At 46.2% G+C, this 18,664-nt stretch overlaps 1 protein-coding gene across 1 annotated transcript in view; it reads left to right on the top strand.

The window, feature by feature from the left end:
- The window catches only part of TG (thyroglobulin), a 272,792-nt gene extending 254,480 nt beyond the window's left edge, over positions 1-18,312 (top strand). The window contains exons 46-48 of the mRNA XM_011938150.1: positions 15,322-15,456; positions 16,899-17,089; positions 18,089-18,312. Of these exons, the coding sequence (XP_011793540.1) occupies positions 15,322-15,456; positions 16,899-17,089; positions 18,089-18,207 (445 nt within the window). The 3' untranslated portion in view covers positions 18,208-18,312. The remainder of the gene's footprint in view (positions 1-15,321; positions 15,457-16,898; positions 17,090-18,088) is intronic.
- The last annotated feature ends 352 nt before the right edge of the window (positions 18,313-18,664 follow it).

Genomic DNA, 18,664 nt, shown 5'->3' with positions numbered 1-18,664 from the left:
AGCTCTGCAGGGTTGAAATGATTACCTCTATTTTACAGATATGAAGTGTGTCTTAGTCTATTCAGCCTGCCATAGTAAATATATCTTAGCCGGGGTAATTTATAAACAGCATAAACTTATTGCTCACAGTTCTGGAGACTGGAAGTCCAAGATCAAGGCATGGGAAGATTTGGTGTCTAGTCGGAGGCTCACTGTCTGCTTCACAGGTGGTGCCTTCTCTCTGCATTCTCTCATGGCAAAAGGAACAAACATGTTCCCTAAGGTCTCTTTTATGAGAGCGCTAACTCCATCCATAAGGCTCCACCCTCATGACCTAGTTACTCCCCAAAGGCCCGTCTCTTAATATGAACACACTGGGGATTCCATCTCAGCCTATGAATTCTGGAGGGATGTAAATATTCAGAGCATAGCCGAGTCTGAGGTTCAAGGAGTTCAACACAATTCCCTCGAGGACAAGCAGCTGGTTAGTTAGAGAGCAGCAACCCACCCGCGGCTTCTCTAAGCCTCAGAACTCTTTCCACTCCAACACGCAGTCTCTCTGCTTAGAACTATAATTTCAGCCTGACCTACAGATTCAAGCAACTGCCTCCAGGTTGTAAAAAGAAAAATAAGTGGCAGGCCAGGATTCTGGGAAGGAGGCATTGAGGGAGAGAAGGAATGATGACGAGAGCCATGTGGTTTGGGCGGAGATGAAGGTGCCCTCCTAATCCAGTGGTCTATGGCCACCCATGGCGAGGGAGGCCCAGCATGGGAAATGGTTCCTAGAGTCAGCCTTGGCAGTGACCTCCTCACCAGGGCTCTCAAGAATCGACCCTCAATCCGACTCTTTTGTCTGATTCTCTGCCTTCCTCACATGTAAGGCAGAGATTACAGTGAAAGGTGTAAGTCTCCTACAGCAGGTTCATTAAAAGCCTTACAAATATGCACATACTGTTGGACCCCAGAATTTACAGTGGCAAAAAATAAGAAATGAGTCTTCTACATGAGGGTGAAAACAATAAAAGCAAAACAAACTGAAAGCATTCATATCATTGCTGTCTGAATCAATAGTGCTTGGACCCTACCCGGATCACTTTCATGGGCTGCTGTAACGGAGTGCCACCAAAACTGGGCAGCTTAGAGCAATAGAAATGTATTGTCTCAAGTTCTGGAAGCCACAAGGATGAATTCAAGGTGTCAACAGGAGCACCTCTGTAGGCACTAGGGAAGGATGCGTTCCGGCCTCTCTTTTAGCCCCTGGTGGCCGAAGGCGATTCTTGGCTCATAGATGTCTGTGTTCTTCATCTGGTATTTCTTCACATCGTCTTCCTTCGTGCATGTCAGCCTCTAGACCCAAGGTCCCCACCATCCATATTGGTTAGGGCCAACACTAATGACCTCAGTTTTACTTGATGACCTCTATAAAGATCCTATCTCTAAATAAGGTCCCATTCTGGGGTACTGGCGGTAAAGACCCTAACATATCTTTTTGAGGGAGACACAGTTCAATCCATAACATTGCCTTTCTCCAAAATAACTGAGTCTGCCAAGCAGGCTTTTGAGTGGCAATGGTCCAAAGTGGTCTATTTTGGACCTGGGATTGGGGTGGTCCTCAGAGGAGCAATCCTAACAGAGTAGAATCACAACCTCAGTCTCCCACAGCCAGCGTGGGTTTCTCTGTTACTGAGTAATGTCCTCATGTCCCTAGAGACAGGGCTCCACTGCGCTGACCCCGGGAACCTCCCATGAAACCAAGCCATGTTCATGCAGAGACCCTCATAACTGCCTCCCATGGCTCTGTGGCTCTCTGCACCTCAGAGCCCAGTGACCCTCCTGGCACAGATGAGGACCCAGTAAGTTCTCAGGAAATCATACTGAAGAATAGATGGTCAGGAATGAGTCCTTTCTACTTTAGTTTTTAGGCTCCATGGGGCTCAGTTTTGCCACTTGTGAAGTGGGAGTAGGGAGGCCGGAGAGGTCTGAAGCACTGATTCTTCACTGTGTTCTAGGGAGCCTGGATCCTGAGCCTCTGTGAGGAGGGGGCAGGTCTGAGCCTCCCAGCCCCTTTCTCCTTACATCACAGACTGAGCTTTGAGTAACATTTCAAGGTTATTCAATTTAGAAAGTATGAAAAACTACTGGATCCAGTCACCTAAAGGCATCATTTAGTTCTCAGTTCTATCACTTTTGGAGGAAAGAGACACGCAGATCCACTGAAACATTTTATAGTAGCATTCCTATTCTTGTGGAGGCAGAATAATGCCCTGGTCAAAAGCAGAGATGCTGGCATCCACTATTTTGGTAAAAAACATATCCTTGAGTCGTATCAGCTCAGTGACCTAAGGCAAGTTATGTAACCTCTTTGGTGACTCAATTTCTTCATGTGGCAAATGGGTATAATAATAGGACCCATCCCAAAGGTTGTGACAATCGTTAATTTTACATAAAACAGAGACAGGCAAATAGTGCTAAGAATATTCTGTTCTTCTTGGCCATCAGAATGCATTCTTGACAACCCCCTGTGTAGATGCCTCCTCTCTCCATCACCATCACATATGGTGCCATCTATGTAGTAGATAATTGAATCAATGAATGACTCACAGAAACTAACTCATTTGATTTTTGGCAAGTTTATCTTATTGTCCCAAAAAGACATCTCTCTTTCTGTCTCTCTCTCTCTCTGCCCTGGAGCTGTCACATCTCTCATTTTATTTCTGGCTCAAATCTACATTCTTAAAATATACGTGTGTTACATTTTCAGCCATCTGTCTCATACCTCCATTTCTGTTAGCATATATTAGCTTTCCTGGCAACAGCTAGTGAAAAAAATACAATGAATTATTGCTTTCTTATAGACTATTGTAAACTGATCACAGAAGAGTGTGGTTTTCTTACTGTGCACCTGGATTATAGATGAGATTTTCATTCCTGAAATTGAGGGCAAACTTCTATGGGGAAAGAATAGGTATAACAGATGGAGAGGAGACAGGGAAATCAAAATCTCTAGTGTGAGAAGAAGGTTCCAGTTTCAGATTCAGATTCAAAGAATCATAGAATATAGAAGATGAGACCGTCTAGCTCCTTTATTTTACTTGTAAGGAAACAAAAGCCCAGGGATGTGAGCAGATTATTTCCCCGTCCCTGAGCCAGTGAGTGGCAGTCTGGACCCGTGCCCTGTTCCCTGCCCTCTCTCCAGCTTTCTTTCAATTGCTCCCACTTTATCCTAAATCTTATTGAGTGCCTACAATGGCCAAGTCCACATACCAGCTGTGTGGCCTTGGGCAAGTCACTTAACCTCTCTGAGCTTCCATGTAGCCTCATCTATATCTGGAGAGAGTAACAGGTCCTGTTCCACAGGGCTATGGGAGAATTTGGGGACACTGCCTGCATGGTGTTTAGCCCAGAGCTGGCATCTGGGTTGTGTGTCTGAATGTGTCTGCGTGTGAGTGTATGCATGTATGTGTGTCTGTGTGTACAATACCTGGCAGCTTTGATTTCTAAGGTTGCTGATGAGAGAAAAAACTCACCAGCTTTCTCCTGTTCATCTCTGCTCACTGGCGAAGCTTTGAGCCAGTTTCTCCCGTGGTCTGTCCCTGGAGCCCTCTGTTTGAGGAAGTGGGGTTGCCAGTGAGGCCTGTAACCTGGGGCTTCTCAGCTTGGGCACTGTTGATATTTGAGGCCAGATAATGCTTTGCTGTGGGAGGCCGTGCTGTGGACTGAAGGATGTTCAGAAGCACCCCTGGCTTCTACCCACCTGACACCGGCAGCCCCGCTCCCTCTGAGCTGTGCCAACCACAAATGCCTCCAGACACTGTCAGATGTTCCCTGGGGACACAGTCCTTGCTGGTTGAGAACTACTGCTGGAATCTGTTAGAACTGAAGTTACTACTAACAGTACCTGAAAGGAAATGGCAACCCCTCTCCCACACACTGCCCCCGAATCAATGCAGGATGGCCCTTGCCAAGATGCTGTCCCTGGCTCCATGGAACCCCCTCAAGCAGATGGAGTGTGCCAGAGAAGCAGGGGTAGCTTCGGTAATTCTTTGTAACAAAGCTGACCTAGAAGGCCGGCAGGCCTCCAGGTTCACATGCAGAGGGGCTCTGGCCTGCTCTCTCTCCCAGGTCTGAGGGCCTGGGCATTCTCTCTAATGCCTCCTGTCACTTGCCCAGGTACCTCTCAAGGTGCCACCTGCTTATTCTGCTGGGACCCTTCCCTCCCTGCCCGTCTCTGGTATTTCTATCTCTTTGACTCACCGTGATGTCCTCCTCTCTAAACAGCCCCTTGCAAAGGACACGCTGGCCTTTAAAGGTCCAGGTATCATTCCCAGAAAGAGCCCCATCTGTGTCCTCTGCTGCTCATGAGCAACGGACTCAGACCCTGTGGCCAGGTTTGGGGACTGCACTCCCAGCCCTGGTCTGTGCTCTGGGCCCCAGCAAGTGTAGAAGAGAGCACCGGTTTGTTCTCTGCTGTTTCCTGTCTTTCAAGGTCTCTGCCACTTTCTGTGTGCCTCTTTAAGTGTTGGTTTCCTCATCTATGCAGTGGAGCTAGTAATAGTACTTATGCTTACTGTGAAGTGTGTCAGGACTAAGGAAGACAAGGCACACAAACAGCCTCGCCTGTGGGCCTAACTGCCTGGCAGAGAGTGAACACTGATTAGGTAAGCATTACTAATGCTGCTTCATGTATTATGCTGAAAGAATCCAAATTGGAGATCACCAGGTCCTTGGAAGAAAGCAACCACAACTAAAGTGGTTTCTGGTACCAGATATTGCATGAGGAACTGTAGCCACTTCAGAGAGGATGTGGAAGCCTCTCATCTTAAGATGCCTGGGGGCTGGGCCAGCTGTGGAGTTCATGGTTTCTGTGGAAATCCATCATAAGGCTGAGTGTGCGCTATGGCACTTGAATTGTGTGCTGAGTCTTTCTTCTGAAGGCCTTGGCCTCCAGCTTGCTGGGATGTCATTCCTACATCCCGGTGGTGTGGAAGATGTTTCAATAAGACCACATTTGACTTTTCTTTGAATGGAAGAGAATGGCTCTTGGGATTAAACATCTATTCACGCTTCATAGAGAATGTTAGACTGGTCTTTCATTTTGGCAGAGGCAACCCAATCTAGTGAACAGCACATCCTTTGAGAGTAAATCAACTAGAGTTCTAATCCCATATCTACCATTTATTAGCTGTTTGCATTTAAACAAATCCCTTTACCTCGATTTCCTCACCTGTAAAATAGGTATAGCTATATCTACTTCACAGTATGAATATTCAAGATCATGTACATTAAACATCTGGCTCATTGCAGATGTTCAATGTTGGGTAGCTAGGGTTATTTTCCTTTTAGGAAAACTAAGTCTCTGAGAGAGAAAAACAAAACATTCAAAATGACTAAAGAGGCAATAATGTTCCTCCTTGATAAGTTGTCCCAACCCTGGAAAACAAAGCTGTAAATTCTAGACTCAAGGCATTTTGTGCACCACTACACTTGCATGCGAGACACTACTGTGCATTCCAGAGGCTTTTAACATTCCAGATTCAAAATATTATCTTTTCAGTTGACTGTCTTGGTGAGTTTGTTGGAATTAACAAACCAAAGGAAATATGAAGTGGATAGATGATTGAACTGAATCCATCAGCCTGGCTACATCCTGTGGGATTATTTCCCAGTGTAGATGAAAATAAATCATTTTCTGAAACTGATCACTCCAACTCCTTGACATAATAGGGTTTGCACTATATATCTTCTTCAACATTGATTTGACAGAGATTTACCTAACGCCATCTATGCTGCAGATCCCCTTCCAGGTCCTAGAAATGAGAAACCTGCAAGGCAGAGAAGAGCTGCCTCTTGGGACAAAGACTAGTTGCGGGTGGGGCTGATGGGTATCTAGGAATAGTGTGTAAAGAATAGACAATACACACATCAATATGCAGCATATGTTCAGACAACAGCACTAGGAAGGAGATCCACTAGGGTGCCATGGTCAGTAATAAGAAAAGAACCTTGTGTAAAGGTGACATTTGAGCTGAGAACCGAGAAATAAGAAGGTGTGTGATCCTCATGTAGAAATGAGAAATCCCAAAAGAAAGATCATGAAAGGCCAAGGCCCTAAGGTGGGAAAGGACTTGGCGTATTTGAGGATAAAGAAGAAGGCCAGGGAACTGGAGCATTACTAATACTGCTTCGTGTATTATGCTGGAAGAATCCAAATTGGAGATCAACAGGTCCTTGGAAGAAAGCAACCACAACTGAAATGGTTTCTAGTACCAGACATTGCATGAGGAGCTGTAGCCACTTCAGAGAGGATGTGGAAGCCTCTCATCTTAAGATACCTGGGGGCCGGGCCAGCTGTGGAGTTCATAGTTTCCATGGAAATTCATCATGAGGCTGAGTGCATGCTAGGACGCTCAAATTGTGGCACTTGAATTGGAGCCTGTTGAAGAAGAGGAGAGTGGTTGAAGGTGCAGAGGGAAAAAAAAATGGGTCTTGTAGTTCACATAGGAGTTTGTAAGCTGTGGCTAGCAGAGAGATAGTATTTTAGCTGAGTGTGATGAGAAGGCATTGCAGATTTTTAAGAAAACATATATAATGCACAATGGTCTTTTCATTCATATACAGAATGGCTCACTGAAACATCAATTATCTTTTTTAAAAATAATAGAATGTATAGTATCAACCCTGTTATCTAGTGTGATGGTCAGTTACTCAGAAAAGTCGATTAAAAAGAGAACTTGTGAAAAATGCATAAGATAGGTGTGATGCCTTAAATATTTTATTTTAACTTTAAACACATAAATCTGCATCCCCTGGCCATTCTTGTGGTGCAGGATCAGAGGGTTAAGCTGGAAAATGCTGTTTGGAGTTCTGCCTTTGGACTTCTTGCAAAACCATAAACGTAGTGCATGATCTATTATTTCCAGTCTGGGATCCATGAAAGTGGAGTATCTGCATGGTATTCAATAAATTCAATTAAATATAAAATCACAATGACAAATACAATGACTTAAACAGTTGGGTCTTGGTAAGCACACAACACAGTTAGTGAGAATGCATGTTTGGGGCCTGGAAAGTTCATCTTTTTCTGGGCAACAGTTATCATACTTTATGGAGGGAATAAAATGTTCAGGTTAATCTAGCAAGTTAGTTGAAAGCTTTGACTCTACTGTGAAACAATATATCATATCTCTCTGCTGAGCTTTAGGAAGTTAGGGGCCTACTGCAAATATCTCCTTTGGGGCCTGGGGTGGGACTACACTATTTAGTGTGCCTTAGGGAGCTTATTTTTAAGGGATTGCATAGCAAATTCTCTTGTAAAACACAAGCCATTTGTAAAGCAAATAATTACTTCCTGATTAATTCACATGCAGAATCTGAACTTTTGCATATTAGATTTGCCCAAAGAGAGGCACACTTATAAGTGTCTAGTCACAAGTTACTTAACACTTCGTCAGCTTCTCAAAAAAAAAAAAAAAATCCTGGGAAGCAAAGGGACTTTCATTCCTCCCTGTTCCCTAATTTCCTTTGGAGGAAGCTATCGAGAGATGCTGGCTGGGGATAAAAAAGGGAGTATATTTTATGGGGATGAGGTCAACAGACTTCCTGCAGGCAGACAGAACAGGAGAGACTGAAATCCCTGCAAGCACAGGCTCTCAAATCAGTCCATTCAGATGGGCAGTAATGCCCATCCGTGCTGTGCCATCTCCAGCACAAACCTCTTCACACCATTATCAGCAGAAGAGCTTCTGCCATGCAAAACAGTGTCTTATTTCTGTCAAAGGAGATCCTTCCTCACACCCTCACCTCATCATAAGAGGAACCCAGGCTCAGCCCACCTCCTCAGCTGAATCCACTGCTAGGTGCATCTCTTTGGATGGATGTACCTCCATCATTCTGTTTCCTGATAAACCCAAACCTTCATGGACTATGGCTCCTGATCCTGGAAGCCAAGCTCAAGTCAGGAACTTGCGCCATGGATCATCTCTGAAATGAGGCTTTTGGCTCGCTAGGATGCAGGCTTAGCCTCCCTGCAGGTCCTCAGCAACACCAGCACGATTAATGATGTGCAGTATGGCAGACAGGTAAGCTTGGGGACATTATGTGAAAAGGTTCTGTCTTTCCTGGACAGTTGCAGTGACCCTAGGATTTCTCAGTTCTAGTCTTTCTTCCCATACACCTCTAGTAATCCTTCCAAAAAAAATGCAACTTACAACTCATTTGCTAAGAAACCTCCAGGGTTCCCAGACCCTTTAAAACATGACCATCAATTCTTCTGGTCTAGGCTGTCACAGCTTTCAAAGAATGAGAGCCCAGTGGACCTTAGCAAGCATGCAGTTTAGTGGTTTTCAGACTTTGGATTTTTCTGGACTAGAAAAAGTTCCAATTGCACTTCTCAGCAGGACCTGTGAGGCCAGTGCCTTGAGGACTGTTTTCTGCCACCTGCACCAGCCCCCACCTGCCCTGGCTCACCTTGTGCTCAGCCACACCCCTTGTCATTCCTTGTTCCATACAGAGCACAGATCCTGCTCCATGACAGCACAAGTGCTGAGTTGCTACCCACGTGTCCTTCCTCACCTCGTCCACTCACTAACCCTACTCATCTGTCCAAGCACAAGTCCACCGCAGCTTCCTCTCTCTCACTTTCCATAAACTCTTCTGCATTTTCTTGCCTGGAATAAATGGTATTTCATTTCTCTTTCTTCTTATGGTACTTGGTAAGTAATTCTATCACTTGATAGATACCTACCTTTCTATCGTACAACACACAACATTTTATTTTTGAAAAGCAGTGGTTGGTCGCACTTTCCTGTTAGAATGTGAGCTCCTCAACAGAATGTCCACCTTTTGAGCCTCAGCATCCATCCAGAGGACACTGCACAGTAGGCATTCAGCAACTGTGGGCCAAGTAGGGTCTTAGTCCTGACACCCCTTTTCTAATTTGCCACCGTGCTCACTGGACAGCATTCAAATCCTGAAACTGAAACACAAAAGCATGTACACACACACACACACACACAGAGTCATCCGCCGAGCTCTGTGGCTGGTCAGTTCTTTCCACAGTCTGCTTAAATGTAACTTTATCAACTTCAGCCACCTTAACTCTTCCTTGGATGGCAACTTATAGTTTTTAAAGGAAATTATACCCACTCAATCTATGAGAATCCAGTAATACCATGTGGGTGGCTGAATGGAAATGATCGACCCATTTTGCTGATAGGAAAACCAAGGCTCAGAGATTCAGCAGTGGAAGTGGGACTTGAACAGAGCTTGCCCAGCTTGGGCAGGTAGCTTTCCCAGGCCCAAAATCTGCCTCTCGGAGGTGACAAGGAGAAGATTGAGATCTGGCCTGGGCATAGGATGAGCAGCTGTCAGATGAGGGGCAAGTTCCACTGCAATGTGATTACCAAAAACAGCAGAAGACAAGTGACAGCTAAATGCCTCCAGGCTGACCATATACTGACACAGCTGCCACGAGTTTGGGCCCATGATTTATCAGTGATCACACACAGCACAGAGCAAAGAAGCCACATCAGCACACATGAACTGCCTACCCCTAGTCTGCGAGCACCAGGGACACTCAGTTGAGTCTCTCCTTTTACCTTATCAGACCCTGGCATGTTCTTCCGGGTCTTCCTCTGCTGCTGCTGCTGAATCCAAATCCCCTTTTCTTCCTCCAGAGGGTCCCAGAATCCCCAACCAGTGCCCAGATTCACCGAGAACTTGGTTCTCAGATCCCAGATTCCCTCTTTAGAGGCTCCACTGTTTGTGCCTCCTCCAGATGTCCCTTAAACTGCTCAAAATAACTCCTGCATCCTGATAAAGATCAGCTCTGCTAAGGAAAACCAAAGCAGAAATCCTCATACACAACAGGCTCTCAAATTAAACAGATGGGATGGGCTGGAATGCCAGACCTTTCCCCCAAAGCAGTGCTCTGTGGCCTTTCTAAGGTCACAGGCAGTGGTGGCCTGGAGCCGGCTCATGCAAGTTCATGAGAGCCAGTGGTACACATTGCTTCCCAGCGTCATGCTCAATGACATCATTTTGAAATTGGCTAAGGTAGGAGTATTTACACTGTAAAAATTGGTGAATATCACACATAAGATTTCCTTCCCCCCAGAGAGTCGATTATTAAACGTTTTTCTTTTTTTGAAACAGAGTATCACTTTGTCACCCAGGCTGGAGTGCAGTGGTACGATCAATCAATCGTGGCTCACTGCAGCCTCGACCTCCTGGGCTCAAGTGATCCTCCTGCCTCAGACCCCCAAGCAGCTGCGACTATAGGCACACGGCACAACGTCCAGCTAATTTTTGTATTTTTTGTAAAGATAGGATTTTTGTCATGTTGCCCAGACTGGTCTTGAACTCCTGAGCTCAAGCAATCCACCTGCCTTGGCCTCCCAAAGTCCTGGGATTATAGCCATAAAGCCATCACACCCAGCTTATTATTAAATATTTATCAGGACATGACTCTCTTGAGAATGTGATGGAGGATATGAAACATTTCTCAAAAAAGATGCACCCATACACTTCACAGCATTTTATGTGTAATTTTAGGGAACTTGTGGATCTCCAAAACCCTACAATGGGACCTCCCCAGCCTCCCGCAAGTTAAAGACTCCCACTCTTAAGCTTTCAGATGTCTCTCTCAGTTAATCACAAAGGAAATGAGTATATGAGCCAGAAACTGGGTCAGAGAGATTAAAAATATTTTATTGCTAAACCTCGTTCAGGATAAGCATAATTGTGTCACCATTTTACAGAGGAGGACACTGAGACCCAGAGACATTAGACAGCTTGTCCAAGATTGCACACTAGTCAGTGACTGAGCTGGGGTTTCAACAGAGCACTCTGGCCTTGAAAGTTTATTTCTGTTCACTAGAACACTTGGAATGCAGCTTCCTCTGGAGGAAACAGTAGGTCAGGCTATTGTGGTAGCAGTTATGTCCCCACAAAATATCCAAGTCCTAAACCCTGAAACCTGTGAATATGTTACCTTCCATGGCAAAGGAACTTTGCAGGTGTGATTAAGGTTCAAGACCTTGAGATGGGAGCTTATCCTGGTAAGCTCGATTTAATCACATGAGTACTCTAAGCAGAGGAGTGTTCCAAAGTAATGCAGCATAAGGACTCGACCGCTCTGAGGATGGAGGAGGGCGGTTCTGATCAACAGCCTCTAGTGACTAGGGATGGCCCTCAGTTTGTAGCCAGCAGGAAAACGGGGACCTGGGTCCTCTACCTCAAGGAACTGAATCCTGCCACAAACCTGAATGGTCAAGAGAAGTATTCTCCCCAGAACTTTCAGAAGGAACGCAGCCCACGCACCGTTTGATTTTAGTCCACTAAGACCCATCCTGGATTTCTGAACTCCAGACGCTGTCAGATAGGAATTTGTGTTGTTTTAAGCCGCTGAGTCTGTGGTAGTTTCTTAAGGCAGCAATAGAGAACTAAATACAGCCAGTTTTCCGGAAGGGCCTCCTGAGAAACAGGCTGTTGAACCTTTCATCCCACGGTGAGGAGAAGGACTAAGCCCCAATGGGGAGAAAATCGGCCAGACATCACTGGAGGAAGAAAGAGGAGGGGGGCCCCTATTAACCCTGGGCCTCCTGGCTTCTCTGTGGCCGCCGCAGAGGAAGTGTGGTGATTGAGAAACAAGACAGCTTCAGCAAGACCAGCAACAAGGCCATGAGAAAACCCACACAAGACGCAAAGGGACAGCAGACCGTGAAATCTGCAGACGGAGGCTTCAGTCCTGGCGTCGCCACTAAACAGTTACGGGGCCTCGGCAAGGAAATGGCCTCTTTGAGCCCAAGCTTCCTCCACTGTTGAAAGGAGTAATCAAACCTATTCACAGGGTGGGAGAGATAATAAGGGTGAATGCTATTTGTAAACTACCAATTTTGGGTTTATGTGAGAGATTATTTCTATTGTCATTGTAATGACAGCTTCTCTCTGCCTGGCATTTTTTGTTTTGTGATCCTTTTCCTAACAACTTCCATCGCGATTACTTTTAAATGGTCCTCAGTCCCCTCTGCACAAGTAGACTACACAGAGCAGGGGATTGGGGGCCTGGAAGACTCGGGTTTGAGCCATGGCTGTCCCGTGTCTCAGGCATGTCATTTTCTCTTTCTGAGCCTTCATCTATCACCTGGAAAGTATGTGGATGGTAACATTCACTTTTCTAGTAGCCCTTGAATGTTGAAGATCACAGCTGCCGAAGGTCTACCATGGCGCCTGGCACAGCCCGGGTGCTCTGGAATTGGTGGCTATAAGCAGACACTGGTTAGAGCTGGCTGCAAAACAGGCCACCTTGGCCACCGTGGAATCTGCGACTCTTTTCTGGGCTTCTCACAGTTATTGCTGACGTTGCCCAAGGGACTTAGCTCTTTGGGTCCCGGGATCCCACAAATTTCAATGACACTTGCCGCTTCCTGCTCCCCTCTCAAAAACAGGAAACCTTCTTCCTTCTCTAAGAAGGCCCTGATATGTGAGAATAGTTTCAAAGAGATGCCGCGCTCGGTGACTTATTCCCTTCCTAATCATGCTGTATGTCCTCGTGGTTTCATACTCCTTTGATGACACCTTACAGTGCAGTGGCCCGATACTAACACACAATAACCTCATCATCATAATAGCAGGCATTTGTAAAAACACTTCTTTTAGACAGAGCTTCCACATGCAATAGCTTATTCTATCTGGTATTTTGTATAGAGGAAACCGATGCATAGAAAAGTCAAAAGATGCCTCCAAAGTTACACAAACTGTAAGTTTCAGAGCTGAGTCTCAGCTGAGTGGTGAATTTATGTCTGTTTTTCTATGGCCTTCTGCCAGTCCCATGTATGCCTGGTGATCATTCTTATGGCCAGAGTAGGAATACTGGCTCTCCGGCCCTCAGGCCTCAGTGTTAGGGAAGGACCCCTGAACCTCTGCTGTCACCACAGTCCCCAGTCTGAGAAGGAGAGGGGCAATAAGAAGGTGCTTTCTTTGCTTGAAGTGTTCTGCTTCAAAGCCCTGAGCTAGAGGGGCCCTTTCCCCAGCCTCTTGGATAATCACAATAAATCTCTCTGAGTCTTAGCCAGAGTCAAACTGTCTATCCACAAATCGTTGCACTTCATAGAATTTCACCTCTGCACAAATTGCCCTTTATCTGGGAGCCACTGCATTCTAGTGATTTCCCAGAACATCTGTCTGCTGGCTACCTCTGCCCATTATACCAGCACGGATGAGAACTGCTGGGTCAGAGCTGGTGCCAGGAACTTAAAGACAGTTGATTACATCAGGAGGTGAACTGACGTGGTGAGAAAGAACTGGACCACATTTTACTTCCCTTTTAAGTGTCTACTCCATACACCATTTTATTTCGATCTTCACCGCGGCACTGTGAGGTAGGGAGTTGATGTGGTTTGGCTCTGTGTCCCCACTCAAATCTCATCTCCAACTGTAATCCCCACAGTTATAATTACAAGAACCCAGAAGGAGGTGATTGGATCATGAGAACAGTCATGATAGTCTGGTGATAGTGAGTGAGTTCTCATGAGATCTGATGGTTTTGTAAATGGTGGTTTCCCCTGCTCTCTTGTCTCTCCTGCCACTTCGTGAAGAAGGTGCTTCTTCCCCCTCACCTTCTGCCATGATGGTAAGTTTCCCGAGGCCCCTCAGCCATGTGTTACTGTGAGTCAATTAAACCTCTTTCCATTATAAATTACCCAGTCTCAGATATTTCTTTATAGTAGTGTGAAAACAGACTGATACAGGAGTTATACACCCATTTCATAGATGAGGAAGTAGGGAATCAAGGAGGCCAAGAAATTTGCCAGACATCACTCAGCTTGAAGGTGGAAGAGCCAGGACACAGGCATAGGAGCCCTGGGGCCCTGGTGCTTTTTTTTTTTAGCATCGTGCATTCTGGAAACCTCAGCTTTGATCTGACTCTGCTGTTCACTTACTGTGTGTCTCTGGGCAAGTCAGGAAACTGCTTGAGACCTTATTTTCCTGGTCTGTAAAATTAGGGGCTGGCTTTTGCTATAAGATGGGGCCGATGACAAGGTTAGAGGGCATGATCTACACACAAGGCCACCCTCCTTCTGATGCCGGCTGAAAATTCAGGGGTTCCCCAAACCACCCTTAAGGTGGATAACTCACTGGAAAGACTCAGAATTCACTAAAAGCTGTGACACTCACCACAATGATTTGTTACAGGGAAAGGACACAGATTAAAATCGGCCCATGGAAGAGAGGCACAGAGCCCAGGAGGGTTCCAAGTTTGAAGCTCCATTGTCCCCTCCCTGTGGAGTCAGGACGTATGACCCTCTGCACTGAGGCTCACCCCAGCATTGGTGTTCAGAGATTTATTGGAGTTCCATTACATAGGCATGACTGATTGATTGATCGATTGCCATGTGATTCCTCTCAGTTTACAGGTTGCCTGATACCATGAAACCCAAAGCTCCCACGCTAAATCACATGGTTGTTCTTTCTGGCATGGCCAGTCCCCACCCTCAGACTGTCAGGTAGGGGCATATCCACCCTAAGATCCAGTGTGGCCAGCCTCTTCCCTCCTCCTAACAGGTATGACTCACCTTCCAGAAGCTGAGGGCAAAGTCCAGACCTCTCTTTAGGCAAAGCCCGATTCTTTACTATGCGGTGGTGAAATCCTTTCTGGCTTTTCCACTCTATCACTCTCCCTGGTTCCCAATGCTCACTCCAGGGCCCGTATACCAGGCTCCTCAGCACCAGCTCCAGTCTGGGCCATTCGCACCACTGGACTGGCTTCCAGGTCATTATTCCCACCTGGCTGCTGCTTCCTAGATATTTAATCCAGCCTAGCATGTATTTATTGAACAACTGCTATTTGCCAGGTACTGTGCTGGGGTGGGCTTCATGGATAAATGTCATCCTTGAAGAGTCACAAGAGCGTGAGTTGTATATGATGAACAAGGGCTAGTGCAGGGATTGGGCTCAAATACAAGCTACTTTCATTATTGCTTTTTCAGTGACTACAAGAACATCAATATCCAGTGATATCATAAGTATCATGGTTAGAATATGATCCAAAAATCATTGTGTTGGGATGTTTCTCACAGGCATTATTTCCAGAGACTTAAGTGTTCAGTGTTGGTCTCACTTTAGCCAATAGACCTGTCATGGATCTGCCCCCAGTGGGTCACTGGATTTAATTTAGGACAAGCCAAATCTCCACTCAACTGAGCACTAAACAGGATCCTTAAATATGATGTTAAAAGGGAAAGTCTTGGTTTTAGAAGGAATATTGGTTTTTTGTTTGTTTGTGTTTTTGAGTAGTTTACTTTTTCTTGACCTTTTGCTGCTGCTTTTCCTCTGTTTTCTCAGCCTGGAGTTGCTGGCGGATGTTCAGTTTGCCTTTGGGCTTCCCTTCTACCCAGCCTACGAGGGGCAGTTTTCTCTGGAGGAGAAGAGCCTGTCGCTGAAAATCATGCAGTACTTTTCTCACTTCATCAGATCAGGGTAATTTGGGGCCACTTGTTCAGAATTCTGTCACTGTGCTTTTCCTCCCCCTCCCTTCAAGCAGAATGCAAAGGCCCAATTTGCATCGATGGACTCATCCTTTCCTCCCTAGACATTATAATCACCAGCCAACAGCCTCCCTGTCCCAGTCGCCCTCTCCTAGCCAAAACTGCTTTTGCATACATTAATCTTCATGAAGAAAAGCTCTAATTATACCAGCTACATTTGATGACTCCAGATCAGGGTTTCTCAACCTTAGCACCGTTGACATTGGGGGCTGGATAAATCTTGGCTGTGTCTTCCGCACTGTAGATGTTTAAAGCATCCTTGACCTCTAGATGCCCACGAGATGCCAGTGGTGCCCACCTAGGCCCAGTTTTGAGAAGCAGACATGTCGAATGTCCCGTGGAGGGCAAACCACTTGGAGGAGAGCCACTGTCTCTCCACAGAGGGGGATACCAGTGCCTTGGGCTTTCAGCTTAAGTTGAAATGCTCAGGACCCTCCTTTATTCACCTTGAGGCTCTTCCTCTTCCTCGTCTGCCTCTACTCCAGTCTAATGGAGTATACTCGCTGTCCCCACCTGCAGAATTGTTTTCTGCTCTTTCCTCTTCATGGTAGTTTACCTGTTTCCTTTTATCTTTTTAACTGATGTGAATTGATTACCTAGAACTGTGCTAGGTTCCCCGGAAAGATAAAAAGGTGCAAATGTCATGACCCAGCTACCAACTACTGATAGTCTGAAAACATAATAATTCAAAGCAGGAGAAAATAAAGCTTTGTACAGTTTGTTGTTGGAGTTGAGCAGAAAAACACATTTCTTCTAATTAGGGTTTTAGAAAATATTTCACTGAGGAAGTCACATTTAAGCTGGCCTTGGGGGATTTAAGCAAAGGAGAAGAAGATACTTCCAGAAAAGGAGGTCTGGGCAAATGCAGCAGGGATGAGAGGAAACACCTTATCTGGGAAACATCAGGTGGTTGCAGGGCTGGTGTTTGGGCTACATGGCAGGACATGCCGGGAGATGGGCCTGGGTAGCAAGTTTGGGCAGCTGGCCTGCAGATTCACCCTCCTGCCCATGCCTTGGACAAACAAGGACATTCCAAACGCTAACTATGATGTCTAGATCTGAGGACTTTGAGAAAGAGAAAAGCACAGTGATCTCCTGAACATTCACAAAGACAGAAGGGCAGCGCTAGGTCCTGGATAACACTACCAGGTCATGACCTCAACACCTTTCCTCTCCCAGAAATGGCCTAGCTTTGCAGTGCCATAGTCAAGATCACAACTCCAGAAGCCAGATCTGGGGGCTTCACATGCAGCCTTGACACCTACAGATACATGAATTGTCCTTCAGATACCAAGTGCAAGTGAGAAGTAATTCAGGTGATGAAAGGAAAGACAAATTTCCCTCATGGATATTTCTTTCTTTTCATTTTCCTAGAAATCCCAACTACCCTTATGAGTTCTCAAGGAAAGTACCCACCTTTGCAACCCCCTGGCCTGACTTTGTACCCCATGCTGGCGGAGAGAACTACAAGGAGTTCAGTGCACTGCTCCCCAATCGACAGGGCCTGAAGAAAGCTGATTGCTCCTTCTGGTCCAAGTACATCTCAACTCTGAAGGCATCTGCAGGTAGCAAAGCCCTGGGACACGTAGAGGGGGCTGGGTGTTGATCTCAGCATCTGCTGTGCTTGCTGCATGAGACCTGCGCTGTGTGCATTGGAGCCAAGGGGTCACAGCCCCTTCCCATGAGTTGTTCATGGTCTGGGGAGCTCCATGTTGCCAAGGGTCTCCTGTTCTGATGTAGGCCTGGAAGGAGAGGCAAGAGAGGCACAGGAAGAGGGCAGTGGGGTGACTAGGAGAGAAGGTCTGTTGAGGGTAAAGTGGTGAACCAATATCAAGGCTTCCAGCCTAGAACATTGGTATGGGAAGAGAAGGGAGTGTCTTGAACCTCATCCTCACATCCCTTGAAGGCCTAGGTAGAAAATCTTGGGGAAGTAAATCTAGCCAGGGGAAAAGTGGACATTTCTACCTCTTCCTGTTGCAGAGATGTTAAGGAGAGAAAATAAATCATAACGAAGGCACTGGGAATAGAGAGTAAACACAATGCCCTTGGGAAGCTTTGGAATAGTGGGTTTGGGTGACACAACCCAGGGGATAGCCCTCGGCTTTCCTGGGGCCATAATGGAAACCTGTACCTGAGTGAGTGGGAACCCAGAGGAAGGAGGACTCACTCCTCCCTGGAGGTTCTGGGAAGGGTCCCCGGGAGAGGTGATGCTTGGGCTGTGGTTTTTAGAATGACAGGAGTTTTTCAGGTACAGAGAAATGGGAGTGGGCCGTTAAACAGGGAAGGGATCTTGTCCAGCATACAGTTTAGATTTTCAACTCTGCTTTTAGCTTCCAAGGCCAAGTGTCTGTCTGCTGACAATGAACCCAAGTACCATCACACCCTTAGCATGTCCCTATAGCCAGGAGATGAATCTGGCACCTCAGCCAGTGGAAAGGTCCCTCTAAAGGGCATTAGCAAGAAATGCCCACTGGAGGCTGGGGTCTCTTTGGACCAAAAGGAAGGGACCAGAGAAGAGAAGTCCTAATCGGCTTGGACCAACCTTCCTTGCCCCTCTGTTTCAGGTGAAGCCAAGGGTGGGCAGTCGGCAGAAAGTGAAGAAGAAGAGTTGACGGCTGGATCTGGGCTGAGAGAAGATCTCCTAAGCCTCCAGGAACCAGGCTCTAAGAGCTACAGCAAGTGACCAGCCCCTGAGCTCCCCAAAATCTCCACCCAAGGCTGCCCAATATGGTCATCTTTTTCTCTAAATTAGCCACTTACCTTCAATAAAGTATCTACATGCAATGAAGCATTGTTGACTCTAATTTGTGAATCCAAGGCAATTCATGGGTAACACCAACTATATCTTTCTAAGGTTTCAATCCCAGGCTGCTGTTTCCATTCAACAAATGTTTATGAGCATCTTTTATGCACCAGGCCTTGTGCTGGGTGCTGGGGAAACAAGGACCCATTTGCTCCTCTAAAAGGAGAGAATGCTGGGCAAACAGTGACACAAAAGTGGGGATCCATCAAGAGCAGGCCCCAGGTGGCATAGTCCCACCTGAGTGGTAGAAAAGACTCACTCATAAAGGTTCTAGAGTGGAGGTAGAAGACCAACTGGAATGGGTGCAATGATCCAGTGAGAAGCAATGCACTCTGAA

This window comes from Colobus angolensis, unplaced genomic scaffold (genome assembly GCF_000951035.1).
Source record: "Colobus angolensis palliatus isolate OR3802 unplaced genomic scaffold, Cang.pa_1.0 Scaffold17, whole genome shotgun sequence".
NCBI classification, from domain to species: Eukaryota; Metazoa; Chordata; class Mammalia; order Primates; family Cercopithecidae; genus Colobus; species Colobus angolensis.
The sequence above is the reverse complement of the archived record's forward strand: the minus strand, read 5'-3'. Positions and strand labels throughout refer to the sequence as shown.